The sequence below is a fragment of the Heteronotia binoei genome, chromosome 7 (genome assembly GCF_032191835.1).
Source record: "Heteronotia binoei isolate CCM8104 ecotype False Entrance Well chromosome 7, APGP_CSIRO_Hbin_v1, whole genome shotgun sequence".
NCBI lineage: Eukaryota > Metazoa > Chordata > Lepidosauria > Squamata > Gekkonidae > Heteronotia > Heteronotia binoei.
The window spans coordinates 23745386-23761232 of NC_083229.1; the positions used below are offsets into that span (position 1 = coordinate 23745386).

Sequence of the window (15847 nt, forward strand, 5' to 3'; positions counted from 1 at the left end):
ATAAGGAAACTACAAAAAAAGGACTTACTTGAACTACTTATAGATTGAGATATTTAGTAGGCTGCATCCTCTTCCAGTTTACTGCTTTGTTTTGCTGGTTTCTATGTTCTATAGTTGCACTAATAAAGAAACTAGATATTTTGCTAATTTGATGTTTTATGTCTTTATTCTTTTAAGAAATCTGTTCAGACAGTTTACACGGAAGCATTGCTTTTGAACTCCTTCCACCTTCATCCTTGAGTCTCACTTGCGTTTATCAATCCCCAGGTGGGGGCAGGGGATCCCCCCCCCCTTCAGGGTCATCAGAAAGTGGGGAGAGGGGGAGGAAATGTCAGCTGAGCACTCTATGATACTGATTCCCACAGAGAATTGATCTATGAGTATCTGGAGCTGGGGGGGGGCTGTTTTTTGAGATAGAGGCACCAAATTTTCAGTATAGCATTTGGAACCTCTCCTCAAAACACCCCCTAAATTCCAAAAAAGATTGCATCTGGAGTCCAATTCTATTAGCCCCAAAAGCAGGTGCCCCTATCCATTATTTACAAATTGAGGGAAAACATTTAGGAATGTGGTCCCTTTAAATGCGACTGCCAGACAGGGTTGCCAATCCCCAGGTGGGGGCAGGGGATCCCCCCATTTGGAGGCCCTCCCCCCGCTTCGTCGTCAGAAAGCGGGGGGAGGGGAGGGAAATGTCTGCTGGGAACTCTATTATTCCCTATGGAGATTTATTCCCATAGAAAATAATGGAGAATTGATCCGCGGGGCTCTGGGGGGGCTGTTTTTTGAGGTAGAGGCACCAAATTTTCAGTATAGCATCTAGTGCTTCTCCCCAAAATACCCCCCAAGTTTCAAAAAGATTGGACCAGGGGGTCCAATTCTATGAGCCCCTAAAAAGGTGCCCCTATTCTTCATTATTTCCTATGGAAGGAAGGCATTGAAAAGGTGTGCCATCCCTTTAAATGTGATGACCAGAACTCCCTTTGGAGTTCAATTATGCTTGTCAAAGCCTTGATCTTGGCTCCACCCCTAATGTCTCCTGGCTCCACCCCCAAAGTCCCCAGATATTTCTTAAATTGGACTTGGCAACCCTACTGCCAGAACTCCATTCGGAGTTCAGTCGTGCCTGTCACACCCTTAATCCTGGTTCCACCCCCAAAGCCCCCAGATATTTTTTGAGTTAGCAACCCTAACTTGGCAACCCTAACGACTACCCATCTTGGAGTCTCTCACGTTAGGTATTTCTGTTTTCCTGCTGCCTTCAACTTGCACTTGCATTATTCTTTTGCCAGTGACACGCCTATCATAATGTGACCAAAATACAACAACCTCAATTTAACCAATTTTAGATTCTAAGGAATACGGGGGAGGCACAGAACGGCTTGGAGCAACAGATGAAAACCACAACACCGCCTCCCTCCAAAACCCTTAGTCCGTCCAACAACCTCCTTAAAACCCTGCGCCAATATTCTTCGTCCTTACGTCACAAACCAAACAAAACGCCCTCCACAAAGCATCACGGGATTTGTTGCTTCCAGGTAACAGTACCAGAAAAGTGACAGATAAAGGAGTGGTGTCTTTTTTTTTTTTTTTTAGTTTTAACCTCCCTTTTAAATATTATTTCTGGTATAATCCCCACCACTTTCCCTCATAACGCCCACACTAAATCTTCTCTAGAGACCTCCCCTCCCTCCTTATCGCCACACCAACGAACCGGAAGTGACCTCGCGCTGAGGGGGCGGGGCCGCGAGGGGCCCCAACGCGGAAGTGGTCTGTGAAGGGAAAGGGGAGGCGAGCGAAGACCAGCGGCTGTAGCGTTGGGCTGGTCCGCGCGGCGACTGCGGTGGGCGGGGCTGAAGCTGCGAGGCGCGCGAGGAGGGGGCCCGCCCACCAACCGCCGCTGCCAACCGCCGCTCCCCACCTACCCCCCTCCCGGGGTCCCTGCCATGAATGTTGACGTGGAGTTTCATATTCGCCACAACTACCCTTGGGCCCGCCTCCCCGCTAGCGTCAAACAGGTACTGACTGACCAGGTGACCCTTCGCGGCTCCTGTAAACAACGTTCTTTTTCTCCCCCTCACATCTGGTGAGACAGGTGTTGACCCCTGTGGCTTCCCGTAGTCAGGTTCCTCTCCTTGGCCCCATAAGGCAGTTTCTGTTCCTCCTTTTCCAGGTGGGGCTTCTTGCCACTGCCTCCCAACCTGTCCAGCGCTGAGTGCGTGTTTCTCAAACTTTTGCGAGTTATTTCCCTTCTTTCTCTTATAATCTAAACTTGTGCTGCTTTATGGGCTAGCCAACCGGGTGGGTGAGGAGCAGTGTTCCCTCGAAGCTGAGTTAGTGTGAGCTAGCTCAGTTTTTTAGCCTTCAGCTCACACATTTTTGTCTTTGCTCAGGAAAAATGTACCATGGCGCAGACTGATTTTTGCAGTGGTTCACAATTTCAATGCCAGTAGTTCACAACTTTAATGCCAGTAGCTCACAAAGTAGAATTTTTGCTCACAAGACTCTGCAGCTTAGAGGGAACATTGGTGAGGAGGTTTCCTTGCATGTCAAGCATGTGCTGATGTGGGTAGAGAAGTAAATTTGGGAGACCAAAAAAGAACAGAGATGTTGCAACAACTTGGAGACTCAACATGTATCTCAATAGAACAAAGTTTGAGTCTAGTGGTGCCCTTAAGACCAACAGTTTTCTTAAATTGATTCGATTGCATACAGCTTTGTTGGTCTTAAATGCGCCACTGGACTCCAACTTTGTTCTACTGCATCAGACTAAAACAGCTACCTGCAGGCGATACTCCCTATAAGCTGTGGAGTCTTGTGAACAAATATTCTACTTCCTGAGCTACTGGCATTAAAGTTGTGAGCTACTGATTAGTTTGCTCTGGGGTCATTTTTCCTAAGGCAGAAATGTGTGAGCTGGAGGCTAAAAAACTATCAGCTAGCTTACGCTAACTCAGCTTAGAGGGAACACTGCTTGCAAGTATCTCAGTGAATCCAATAGTACCTTAGAGATCAACCAGAGTTTCAGAGTATAAACTTCCAAAAATTCAAAGCTTATACCCTGACTTAGGGACTAACAAGTCTCTAAAGTGCTACAAGAATCTAACTTTTTTACTACAGACAAACACAGCTACCTGTAACAGTTTTCAGTGTTGTTATTCTAGTAGAAGCATTTGGGAACTAGAGGCCACAATCACAAGTATAAGGTGGATCTTTTGGTTTGGGGGGAGGGTAGTTTCTGACCTCTCTGCTCCTGTTTCTAACTCCAGCTCTCATCATAATTTTGGTGTGGGGCTCCTGTTTCCCAGGTAGTGCGTTAGGGGTTGGTCTGGGGTACTGCAAGGAGAAGGAGATGAGGAAGTTGTGTAGTACTGATGAAAAGCCTTTCTGTCAATGGAAATTTCAAGCCAATAAAATGTAATGCTTGACTAGGAAGGTCTGGGTTCAGATCTCATTTTGTTATACTGCTAATTAGTTCTGATCTGCTTTTCTCTTCACTGGAGACTCAAAGTTATACTAGGCACAAAGTTATACTTTAGACAAATGAAATAGAGCTGCAGTGCCTATGTGGGTCCTGGATTCACTAATGCACACAGAGCCACCAGCTCATGGGGAAAGATTTACGTTTCTAATGATGTTCAGTCCTAATTCCTGTAACAGAGCAGGAGGAAAAGCTCAACCAGAGCTAATTCAGCCTGGACATTCCGTCTCCTCTTTTTGAGTGACCTTGAACTAACCATTTTCCCTTAGTTGAAGACCCTGCACAAGGCTGTTGTGAGGTTAAAATGGAGGAAAGGCAAAGTAAATATGCCACCCTGAACGTGGAGGAAAAGTGAGAATTTAAATAATCTGTTGATGCCTAGTGAGATGGAATAATTGGCTATTTAGGACAAAATGCACAACCCACAAAAGCCTATGCTGAATTAAAAGTTGTCAGTTTGTAAGGTGTCACAAGATTTCTTTTTAGTTTTGGAGGATCTGAAGTTAAAACTCATGTAACTGAAGTGTCTCTTTACACCAACCACACCATTTTTTAATTAATCTACTATTGTCTGATAAGTCTTTCTATCCCAACTTTTCTACTAGAGATCCTTTTAACTGCAGTTACTGGGGTTTGGCTTCACTGTTGACCAGTACTGTTGACTAGTACTCCCCCTTCCGTGATGCTCTCCCTTCTTCCCCTTCCTAAAGCAACATGTAGGATGGGAGCCATTTTTCCCAGATCCCACTGGGATTAATGGGGCCAAGCTGCATTGGCTTTTGGAATCCAGTCTGGATCAATAAGAATCTGATACAAGGGATCACTGAATCTACCCTATCCTGGTTGCACAAATAAGAAAAGCACATCTGCCTCACAATCCTATCCTTTTTGGAATTTTTCCTTCCCACACTGATGATGCATAGATCCCAAGGGATGTGCCCTACTGTTTGAAAGTCATTTTGAGTTTAGTGGTCACCTGTACCACCTTTTCACATTGTTTGAAGAGGAACAGGTAGTGATTTCCCACCTCACTGTGTCATAGAAGTGTGTTGGGTGATCTTGGGCCAGTCACATACGAACCTGCTTTACAAGGTTGTTGTGAGGATAAAGTGGAGGAGAGGACCACAATGTAAGTTTCCTTGAGTCCCCATGGTAGAGAAGGGTGGGTTATAGTTAAATCAACAAATGCATAAATATACTAGGTTAAGTAGGAGTATATGTTCACAATATATATAGTATATTACTGAGGTCCTCACTGTGGTGCCCACGAAATCTTGTTCTTTTTCTTTACCCCATCAGTTGTGCATTAAAATTAAGACGCTTAGGCAGCAAATACAGTTCGGGGTATCCACAGAATTGGTGTAAATATGAAATATCTTGTTGCACTGGGTTTTCTGGGTTGGATTTGCAATGGAGAATGTCATGTAAATGAAAAGCATGTAATGTTAATGCTACATATAATAAGCTTTTGTCCTTCTATAAGAAAAGCAACTGTGTCTAATCAGGAAGGCACATCTTTGCTGATCATGACTGCTGCAGTGATGTGAACAAAAGATAAGAACACTGTGTGGTAGTTAGTTGGAGAGGTGCTAGGTAGATGGCTTAATTATTCATAGAAGCAAGAAAGCACTGTTTATATCAATGTAAACCAAACTGAAGTAATCTAAAAACACATAAGAACACAAGAGAAGCCATGTTGGATCAGTCCAGTGGCCTATCCAGTCTAACACTCTGTCACACAGTGGCAAAACAACCCCCCCACCACCACCAAAACAGTGTAATGTTGAGCTTACCATTTGATCCTGAGTCTAAGGCCAAGCAGCCAGTTGTAACTCTTCTGTTAAGGGTTACCTATTAGCTTAGTTTCTAGCTTGTCTAAACTATAAAGTTACCTGGCAGGCTATTGGTGTAGGAGTTAAGTGTGCAGGCTCTTATCTGGGAGAACCAGGTTTGATTCCCCACTCCTCCACTTGCACTGGCCTTGGGTCAGCCATAGCTCTCACAGAGTTGTCCTTGAAAAGGCAGCATCTGGGAGAGCTCACTCAGCCCCACTCACTTCACAGGGTGTCTGTTGCGGGGAAGGAAGGTAAAGAGATTGTGAGCCACTCTGATTTGGATTGGAGGGTGAAATATAAATCCAATATAATCTTCTATCATGTTTTTAGCACATTAGCCTTCGTCATACCAAGGTTGCAGTCCTAAATGCACTAATTTCATTTGGAAGCAAATACCATAAAGTTAAGTAACATTTACTTCCATGTCTGTCTAGTGTCCAGGATCAGGGAGTTAATCTTTTTTTTAAAACAAACAAACAAAAAACTAGTAGCATGCATTGTATGCAGTTTTCTGCAGTTTAACTGAACTAGGGTGTTTTGTTTCACAGGGTCTTGGAAACTCACAGCGAGAATATGAAAAGCAAGTTGTACTCTACAGTATCCGCAATCAGCTACGGTACCGGAATAACTTAGGTGAGTACAGAAACAAAAAATTGAGGCCAGTAAAACATTTTATAAAATGAATACTGCTTGCCATAACAAATGCATGGGTATGGCCTTCATGCAATTTTAAAGAGAGCCTACAAAATGGCCTGGCTTATGTGAACAACTGAGGGGAAGAAGAGTGGGGAATTGTTGCACTCTACTAGGTAGTACTTCAGAACCATGCCCCAAATGTGCATGCGATATTGCATTCATAAACTGTCTTGATCTTCAGTAGGTGCATACATTTTAAAATAATTACAGCAGAAAACCAGATTTAGAAGTAGTAAACCTCTGAATACCGGTGTTAGGAAGCAGCATGAAGGGAAGGCCTTTGTGACCTGTCTGTTGGCCTCCAGAGACAAATAGTTGGCCTCTGTAAAACAAGACTGTGGATGGGGAGAGTCAGCGAGAGAGCCTCTACTCTGAATGCAGAAGGTCCCAGCTTCAATCCCCAGCTTTTACAATTGAAAGGACCAGGTAGGAGGTGACATGAAAGGCTCTTGCCTGAGATCCTAGGTAGCCACTCACAATCTGAGTAGACAGTGCTGATCTTGACGGACAATAGTGTAATGTAGATACGTGGAGAATGCTCCAGATCCTTCCTTGTGCAAATGGATTTTGGTTGCATTGGGACCTTTGCCAAGCTTTGGTTGGTTTCCCCCAGAAATCTAAATCTTCTTAGCAAATGACAGTGCAGCATACTAACGGAGCTCTTTTCCCCCCCCAGTTAAGCATGTCAAGAAAGATGAACGCAGGTACTACGAGGAACTGTTAAAATATAGTAGAGATCATCTCATGTTATACCCCTACCACTTGTCCGATATCATGGTGAAAGGCCTGAGGATAACACCCTTTTCATACTACACAGGAATAATGGAGGTGAGTTTGGAGAAGAACATTTAAACAGGGTGCTTTGTGCCTTGCAAGCAGTTTGTGCCAGTGTGGTGGAACATAATGCCTGCTTGCTGGAGTCACATGTCTGTTATTATTAGCTTTTTGCCAAGCTACTGCCAGTAATAAGCCACAAGAAAGGCAGCCTTCCTGCAGCTGCACAGGCAGTTGCAGTTTGGGCTCACAGCCAAATTCTCCTTCAGATGTAACTGATGGAAGTGGCAAAAAGAGTCCAGTTTCATCCAGTGGGAAGGATGTTGTTTAATGTGGTCTAGAATACATTGGCCTATGACTGCAGTTAGTCCCCAGTACTTTTTAAATTGGTGTTACGCTATTGAGTTCAATTAATTAGGATAAGTAATTTACGCTCGCCTTGGCCTGTGTAGCCTAGTCTAGCCTGATCTCAGCAGATCTCAAACGCTAAGCAGGCTCTGGCCCCAGTAAGTACTTGGATGAGAGGCTGCCAAGGAAATCCAGGGTTGCTGCACAGAGGCAGGCAACGGCAAACCACCTCTGGATGCCTCTTGCCTTGAAATCTCTAGGGGTTGTTAGAAGTCAGCTGTGATTTGACAGCGAAAAAATTAAAAATATCGATGCTTTCCATCATGTAGCTGAGCATTTATGCAACGGAGCCTACAATGACTTGCGTGTCACAGAAGCTGCTATAGAATCATTTTGCCAAGGAGGATGATGGTGGTTATTTACTGTCACATTTGAATTTCGCTCTTCCTGTAAGGTGCTTCAAGGTGGCAGTTCCTCTTTATCTGCCAGTTCCCAGCTACATTTCTGCCATATGCTGTTTCTGTCCTATGGGTTGCTTCAGGCTAGACAGATGCCTGTTCATTGGTTGAAAGATCGGTCTCTTTCGTGATATCCAAAAAGTTTTCAGTCCTGCCCTGCTTTCTTATGTTCTGCCACTGTATAACTGATGTTAGCCTTTCCAAGTGCTGTGGCATCTGAGTGACAATATTTAATCTGGTTCATAATCTGAAGGACCCCTGAGGTGAGGGAGGTGGTTAGCGTGCTAGACATGGCTTAGGGAGACTTGGTTTCCGATCCCCCATGACTGAGTGACTTTTGTCCAGTCTCCCACTCATCCATTCATTTATGGGATTTATATCCTTCCAAGGCAGGCTCAAGGCAAGTAACAACATAAAAACATTACATTTATCCATTAAAATCCTAAAATCATCAGACCAATAAATTACAATAAAATCACTATGAGGTAGCAAAGGACCTGTGTACACTTCCTTGGACCAAGAGCCAGATGCAAAGGTGAATAAGAAACCATAATGAGTAGCTTCCAAATAAGTAGTACGAAGATCATTAGGGTCACCCAGTTTTACAGCCTGTGAGTCTCCATCCGAGTCTAATGGTCTGAGATGCTCATGGAGCTCCACAATTGCTCTTTTAATTCTCCCTTCCCCCCATGTATTACATTGGGGGAAGTGACTCCACAGTATGCATTTCTTGTAAGTGCAGATAGCCTCCTTAATATGAAATTAAGGTGATATCCGCTGCACACTTCTAAATCAAAGTGCTCTTTCTTTAAAGTCAGTGTTATCTTTTTGTTAACAGGTGTGTTTCAAGCTCTAAGTTCTTCATTTGGCCGAGGGAATATCAATTCGTAGCAAAAATGCAGAGAGATTTAAACAGGGAGAAAAGCCTCTGAGGAACTAGATGTCAGTTACAAAAATAGTTCTATGTTTTTACTGATGATAAAAAAACACATTGTGTGCTTATGAAATGGGCTGCAGTAGTTGGAAAGGGTAAAGGCTGTGGTTCAGTGACAGAACATATGTTTGGCATGTAGAACATTCAAATGAAGGCAGCATTATTAGGAAAGACTTTTATCTGAGACCCCTTGATAACCACTGACAGTTAGAGCAGATAGTGCTGGTCCTTATGGCCCAAAACACCTTCAGAAGACTGTCTTTAACAGTGTAACTTTTTTCCTTTCTCTTTATAAAGGACATAATGAACAGTGAAAAAAGCTATGATTCGTTGCCCAATTTCACTGCTGCAGACTGTAAGTGTGTGATATGTTTCTTTTCCCCATGTGTCTATTCAAAAAACACCTTACTAGCTTCCTGCTTAATTTTAGAAGTACAGCTGAGCGGTAGTTTTATGAATGTTTAATGGTTTTATGAATGTTTATTTAATGGTTTAAATGGTTTTAATGGTTTTATGAATGTTTATCCGTTTTAGATGTATTTAAATGGTTTTAATGGTTTAAATGGTTTAATGGTTTCAGATGTATTTAAATGGTTATGAATATGTGTGTTTGATGTGTTGGTATGTTTGTGGAAGAGCACCTCATTTCGTTGCTCTCTTTTTGTTGAGAACAATGACAATAAATTCATCTATCTATCTATCTATCTAGTTTTGAAGTCACTATACTTATTAGTAGGGCTTTTGAAATAGGATTAAATGCATGATGTTTAACAGCAAGTGAGAGGAAAACTCTCGAGAACAAAACATGAAAATGATTGAATAAATGACACAAAAAATTGACATCTTTTGAATAATTTTTCAAAATTATAAGCTGTAGTAATAAGCTTACATAGAAATATAGAGCTGGAAAGACATTTGTAACACATAACAGACCATTACATTGACTTTTGACATATTTATTTGAATTAAATCTACCCCACCATTCTAATAAGAGACTCTGTTTATTTAGTTAGTTAATTTGTATTCCACCCTTTTCCAAGAATGGGCTCAGGGTGGATAACATCATATTAAATAACAGTTTAAATTATACAGTTAAAACAGGTAAAATAAAACAGTATAGTAAGCTAAACACAATTTATAAACTATATTATAGATCAGGGGTGGCCAACGATAGTTCTCCAGATTTTTTTTGCCTACAACTCCCATCAGCCCCAGCCATTGGCTATGTTGGCTGGGGCTGATGGGAGTTGTAGGCAAAAAACATCTGGAGAGCTACCATTGGCTACCCCTGTTATAGATGGTGGCATAGTTAGATACATTTGCAACATGCTAAGGTCTGTGACTATAGTTAAAGTAGACGATGGTAACATAGCAGAAGGGATGACACAGCATAGAGGCAGTCGATGGAGTAGAACGCCTGCTGCCTCAACCAAAGGCCTGGCAGAATAGCTCCATTTTGCAAGCCCTACAAAAAGGTAGCACACATGGATCCAATCCTATGTATTTGAAAGCACCCCCCCCCAAAAAAAAATCCACCCACAGGTACTACAGTGGTATAGAAACTCCTGTAACTTCACAATACTAATGAAAGCAATACAGGCAGCAGTAAAGGTCAATGAAGAGGTCAGCAAGATCAACTCCATTTCATGGGATCAGTTTAATTCATCCTGTGGAATAACACTGTTTTAGAGGAACTCTAGAATGCCAAAAATTAGGGGATAGGGTGGATTTTTTACAGCAATGCGTTCCAAGGTCTTGGGGCCAAAGCCCCAAAAGCCCTGTTATGCATGCATAACAGGGCTTTTTGGGCTGTGGCCCCAAGACCTTGGGACATGGAGCAGGGCAGTCAGTTGTGGGTCACAGGCAAGTTTGTATGTTTGTAGAGTCTTCGTGCAGCAGCTATTGAAGCAAATGCTAGCTACTTAGAACAATTTCTTAATTCACCAAGAAGGACATTCAGTTTTCTACATATTTGACCACTAAGAAATTCTACCTGGAAGAAGAGAGAGTTCCTTCCTTCAGCTTGATAAAGTCTTCCTCTAACATAAATAGTTCTCCCATGAGAGAAAGCCTCCTTAGCTGGAGGAAGGCTAACTTTGAATGCTACCAAGGGAAGTTGTAGGTGCTTACAAACTTTGCTCAGTGAAAGATAGTGGTAGATTTTCCACCGATAATTAGTTACTTCTGATGATCTTGTCAAAGAGACAGATGTTCCATTGTAATAAATGCAGATTCTGGATTCAAAATCCCTATTTCTTTGACAGTCTTTATTGTTTGACATTTTCAAGCAGTGAAAGACTTTTGCAGTTCACTGTTAAGAATCAGAGACTGTTCCATACATCGGTTTCCATAAGATTAAGTTTTTACGTGTCTTTTTGCATCATAGGAGTGAAGTTTATTACTAAGACTAAGTGCTGAAAATTTATGATGGGTTAGATAAGTATGGCTTATTTGTAGCTTTGCAATATAACTGAAGGAAATTGTAAAATATTTGCAAGTGAATGTATTTTAATGGGGAATTTCAGAGTTAGAACACATGATAGGTGGTGTTTCTAGTGGACTTGGGGAAAGGTTCCTGTTTGGTCATAAAAGCGAAAGTTGGAAACAGTGCTAGTACAATATATTCCTATGTCCCAAAATAGTTTTACAAGTTTAGTTTAATTTTTTTTAGGTCTAAGACTTCTTGGCATAGGAAGAAACCAGTACATAGATCTAATGAACCAGTGTCGATCATCAAAAGTATGTGTTTGAATGTGTTTTCTCTACTTTTCTCTGTCTGGTCTAAAATTGAACATTAGCGCATAACATTATTTAAAAGCCATAGGATAGGTGAAAATGCAGAGTTTACTACTAAACACAACATAGTTTGATGCCTGCTGGTATTGAGTTTAGGAGAGATCCTGCCAAATTAGAAGACTTTGCAGCAGTTCTGAGGGAGTTCAGTCACTGTCCATAATACAGAGAACAGTTTATCCCAAAACGACCCAGATAAGATCTATAGCCAGCATTTCTTAAAAACTTAGAAGGAGCATTCACAGGTTATTACGTGCTAAGCTTTGATGAGGAAGAATTTAGCTTTTATGAGATTGCCAATCTGGGACAGTCCTCTGTCACTCAAATACAGATGGCTGATGACCACTCTTCCTCTAAGCTGAGTTAGTGTGATCTAGCTCACAGCTTTTTAGCCTTCGGCTCACACATTTTTGTCAGCTCAGGAAAAATGACCCCAGAGCAAACTAATTTCTGCAGTAGTTCACAACTTTAATGCCAGTAGCCCACAAAATGGAATTTTTGCTCACAAGACTCCACAACCTAGAGAGGTAGTACTGCTGATGACCAAATATTGATTTGCCATTGAGTGCAGCTGGTCATCTGCAGCCTCCTGCCAAGCGGTGAGGGGAATCTTTCCACTCTTTTGATTTCCCTGGGATTCTGATCATATCTAGTAACCTCTTCCTTGACCACCTTCCCCTCTGTTTGTCATGCTCGCTGTGGTAAACATAGAATTTCACAGAAGTTCCTCCGCATTCACTCACTGCATGATTACTACATTTAGTCGATGCATAAAGTTCTCTAACCTCCAGGGTGGACTGCTGTAGTATACACTTTACAAGAATGCCCTTGAAAATGGCTTGGAAGGTTTAGATGGTTTAAAATTCCAGCTGCTCATTCATTAATAAGGAAGAGCTGTTTCCATCACAGTACATCATTCTTAAAGCAGTTTTGTGGGCTCCCTGTTTGCTTGCGGGTCCAGTTCAGATTAATACTTGAAAGCTGTTCCAGGCCATCCCTCCCAGTATCAGCTCTCACCCCAGTTAGATTGCAAAGATCAGCATTTGTTAGTGCCATCTCTCAGGGCGGTGCTGTTTGCAAGCAGCCACTCATGTATGTCTTTCCCAGCTCTGTTGTTATGGGATACGTTCTCTCCAGAGAGCTGCAGGATTCTATCCCTGAAGCCCTTTCAAAAAGACTGGGGGGACCTTTTTCCATTGGAAAGAACATTTGCGATATTTTATCTTGTTTTGCTTAATGAATCTAACATAAGATAATTTTTAACTGACATTGCTGTAACTTAATGGGTTTTATGTGAGAGGTTTTTGGCTTTTGTTTGTTTGCTTTTTAATTAGTTTGGTTTAGCCACCTTGGACTCCTAGGAGGAAAATGGGGCCATAAATGTATTTCTTTTTAATTAAATAAATATACCAAGTTTGCAGTTTGTTATGGTATCTAATGAAGGAAGCAGTCTGATTAGAATGTTGGGTGCAAGACACTGAGGAATTTATACCTCTTTTGATTGTGTCTAGAGACTTACGAGGTGTCAGAGCAACTGTGGAGTGTTGCTATGATAAGCTGCTGACATCCAGTTTATATTTGGAGCCAAGCAGTCAGTCATCATTCCAGCATTCCAACTCCTAAGTGCTTTGCATGACACGCCCTCAGATTTCAGAAGCACAATGTCTGTTACAGTTCAAAAAACATCTTCAGCTGTATTTAATAATTTCTGGTCACTTTCTTTTGTGAAGCTGAAGCATGTTGCAGTCAGACGTATTTTGGTCATTTTAAACAGATGAATTCTGTAAAATGCACTGGAGAAGTTTGTAACAGATATTTTCCAGAGATCATTTTGGGAGTTGAGGATAAAAATTTAAAGCTATCTTCCTTTACCAGTGTGAGTTGGGTTTTTTTTTCTGGGTTTAGGTGTCCCAGTTTTCTTTATTCGGGAATATTTGTTGGTTGCTTATTGTAAGATAGTCAGCTGGTTGTCCCTGTTGTTTTTGATGTATACAATTTCAAATGGATTCTACCATTCCAGAAATTTTTCAGAAGGAAGTCCGCTCGTGATTTGCTGCCCATGAAACCTGTGGAAATTGCCATAGAGGCTTGGTGGGTGGTACAAGCTGGCTATATAACTGAGGACGACATAAAGGTATTTTGTAGTTTCCAGATTTACTTAAGCCTGAACTTTGAATGAATGCTCTGGTTAAGTTTACAGAAACAGTATTGGTGCAGATACGGTTTGACACAATGGCTTTATAGTTAGGGCCACGAGTTCAGTTGCTGTATGAACTGTGTCTGTAACATTAGCTGTTGGAACCAAAAACTAGGTCTGAAAATGCTGTTGAATTGCCAAGTTATTTGCTAGTGCAAATGGGAATCGCTGCTTAGCAGATGGGATTAGTCTCTTGACCTGAATTGTGTCCCCAGCAACAATCATCCAAAGGTATACTGCTTCTTAATATTGTTGTAAAAATCTGCACATCTGAATGTCCTTCGCCAATAAAAGACATACAGCCAGAGTTCGGGTGAAGAGGCAAGGAAAAAAATTACTGCAGTGAACTGAGAGCAGAGCTAGGCCATAGCCAGCATTACCAAGCTACTCTCAGATTTTTCAGAATGATTACAATTTTATATACCCTCGATGACACATTAATGACACACTGGCACATGTTATCATATACACATACTGATTGCCTGGAACCTCCTGTCTGATTTCATCGCGAGAGTCAGCTACACACTACTGATACACTCTGCCACTGTGGCATAAGCCTATTGGATGAGGTGCCGCAGACAGAAATTCTACTTTGCATTCGCCTTGACCAGATAAATCCAGTTTGGGCTATAAGAACCTCCTCTATTGTTACCTAGAAATGCAGTAAGGCATAGTCAAGGTTATAGATAAGACTGGTATGTTTGTACTCTTGTCTTCGTTTTTCTCCCTCCTCAGTCAGGCCTAGCTATGGGTTAACCCTTAAAGATGTTACTTAGCTTGCTTGTGGTCTTTCCGGGTAAAGCTGTGTCTCACAATATGCATTGAATTCTGGAGCTGGAGGGTATCTGCAGGGTCATCTAGTCCAACCCCCAGCACAATGCAGGAAATTCACAACTACCTTCCCCCATGCCCAGTGACCCCTGTTGCATGCCCAGGAGATGGCAAAAAACCCTCCAGTATCCCTAGCCAAACTGGTCTGGAAAAATGTGCTTCCTGACACTGAAGTGGCAGTCAGCATTTCCCTGGGTGTGTAAGAAAGGGCCATGATAACTAAGCAATGATGCAACTCTTCCTACCCTCATCACCTGCCTAAGTTCACAGAACCAGCATTGCTGTCAGATGACCATCTACCCTCTTTTTAAAGAAGGAGAGCCCACCACCTTCCAAGGAAGCCTGTTCCACTGATGAATCACTCCAACGTTTAGCCAAAAACTCTTTTGATTTAATTTCAACCTGTTGGTGCTGGTCTGACCTGGGGCCACAGAAAACATCCCTCAGCCACCCTCTATGTGACAGCCCTTCAAGTACTTGATGGTGATCATAACACCTCTCAGCCATCTCTTCTCTTAGGCTAAATATACTGAGTTCCTTCAGCCTTTCCTCATAGGACTTGGTCTCCAGACCCTTTGCCATCTTTTTTGCCCTCCTCTGGACATGTTGCCCTCCTCTTGCCTGAGACCCTGGAGAGCTGCTGCCAGTCTGGGTAGCCAATGCTGACTTTGATGGACCAAAGGTCTGATTAAGTATAAGGCAGCTTCATGGTTGTGCTCTGAATAAAACCATCAAGGCTACTAGCCGCTGTTGTTCAAAGAAGTGCTTTGTTTTTGCTGGACTCCTAAAAGCACATTCATGGGAGTAAGCCCCATGAATGGGAATTTGTTCTAAGTATGCCTGTCTAGGACTGTGTCTTTGTTCTGAACCATCAATCCATTGAGTCATAGAGCTGCGAGAGTGGAGGGGGAGGAATCTTTCAGCAATTAAAATGTTTTAATGTGTATTTCTTGCTAACCTGGCTCAGCAATAGGCTCTCAAAGTGGGTTCAAAAGCAGAGCCTGCGATTTAAAAAGCAAAAATGTCATATGCAGGAATCATTTATCATCAACGCTTTTCTCCCTAGATTTGCACTACCTCTGAGAAATCCGCTATTGATAAAATCATTGACTCAGGCCCTCAGCTTGCTGGATCCCTGGACTACAGCATAGTTCACAGTAAGTTTTTGTTTCCTACCAGAAAAAACAGGCTCACATGAGGCTAGTGGAACTTGGGTTTGTGGGTTTTCTTTGTCCTGTGGACCCCCTCCTGCTCCATTATGTAGCACAACCTCTGTTTTGAAAGCAGTGTACCATGCACTCCATGCTTGTGTGCATGCATGCGTATATTAAGACAAAGGGTGAGGGACATCATTTTTGTTGGTTTTTGGAGGGGCCTTTTGCTAGGGCATATATAGAGAGAGCAAGAGAACCTTGCCAGTTGCCTGTCTTTGCACAGACACCAAGAGAAGCAGCAGAGCAGCAAGCAGTGGGAAAGGATTCCTTTTTAGCACAAGCAGGTTCA

At 42.3% G+C, this 15847-nt stretch overlaps 1 protein-coding gene across 1 annotated transcript in view; it reads left to right on the forward strand.

Moving 5' to 3' along the window:
* Window positions 1-1824: 1824 nt before the first annotated feature.
* Window positions 1825-15847, forward strand: part of FAM91A1 (family with sequence similarity 91 member A1) — a 44483-nt gene continuing 30460 nt past the window's right edge. Inside the window, exons 1-7 of the mRNA XM_060243246.1 lie at window positions 1825-2015; window positions 5862-5946; window positions 6686-6837; window positions 8821-8878; window positions 11195-11262; window positions 13337-13450; window positions 15411-15501. Of these exons, the coding sequence (XP_060099229.1) occupies window positions 1944-2015; window positions 5862-5946; window positions 6686-6837; window positions 8821-8878; window positions 11195-11262; window positions 13337-13450; window positions 15411-15501 (640 nt within the window). The 5' untranslated portion in view covers window positions 1825-1943. The remainder of the gene's footprint in view (window positions 2016-5861; window positions 5947-6685; window positions 6838-8820; window positions 8879-11194; window positions 11263-13336; window positions 13451-15410; window positions 15502-15847) is intronic.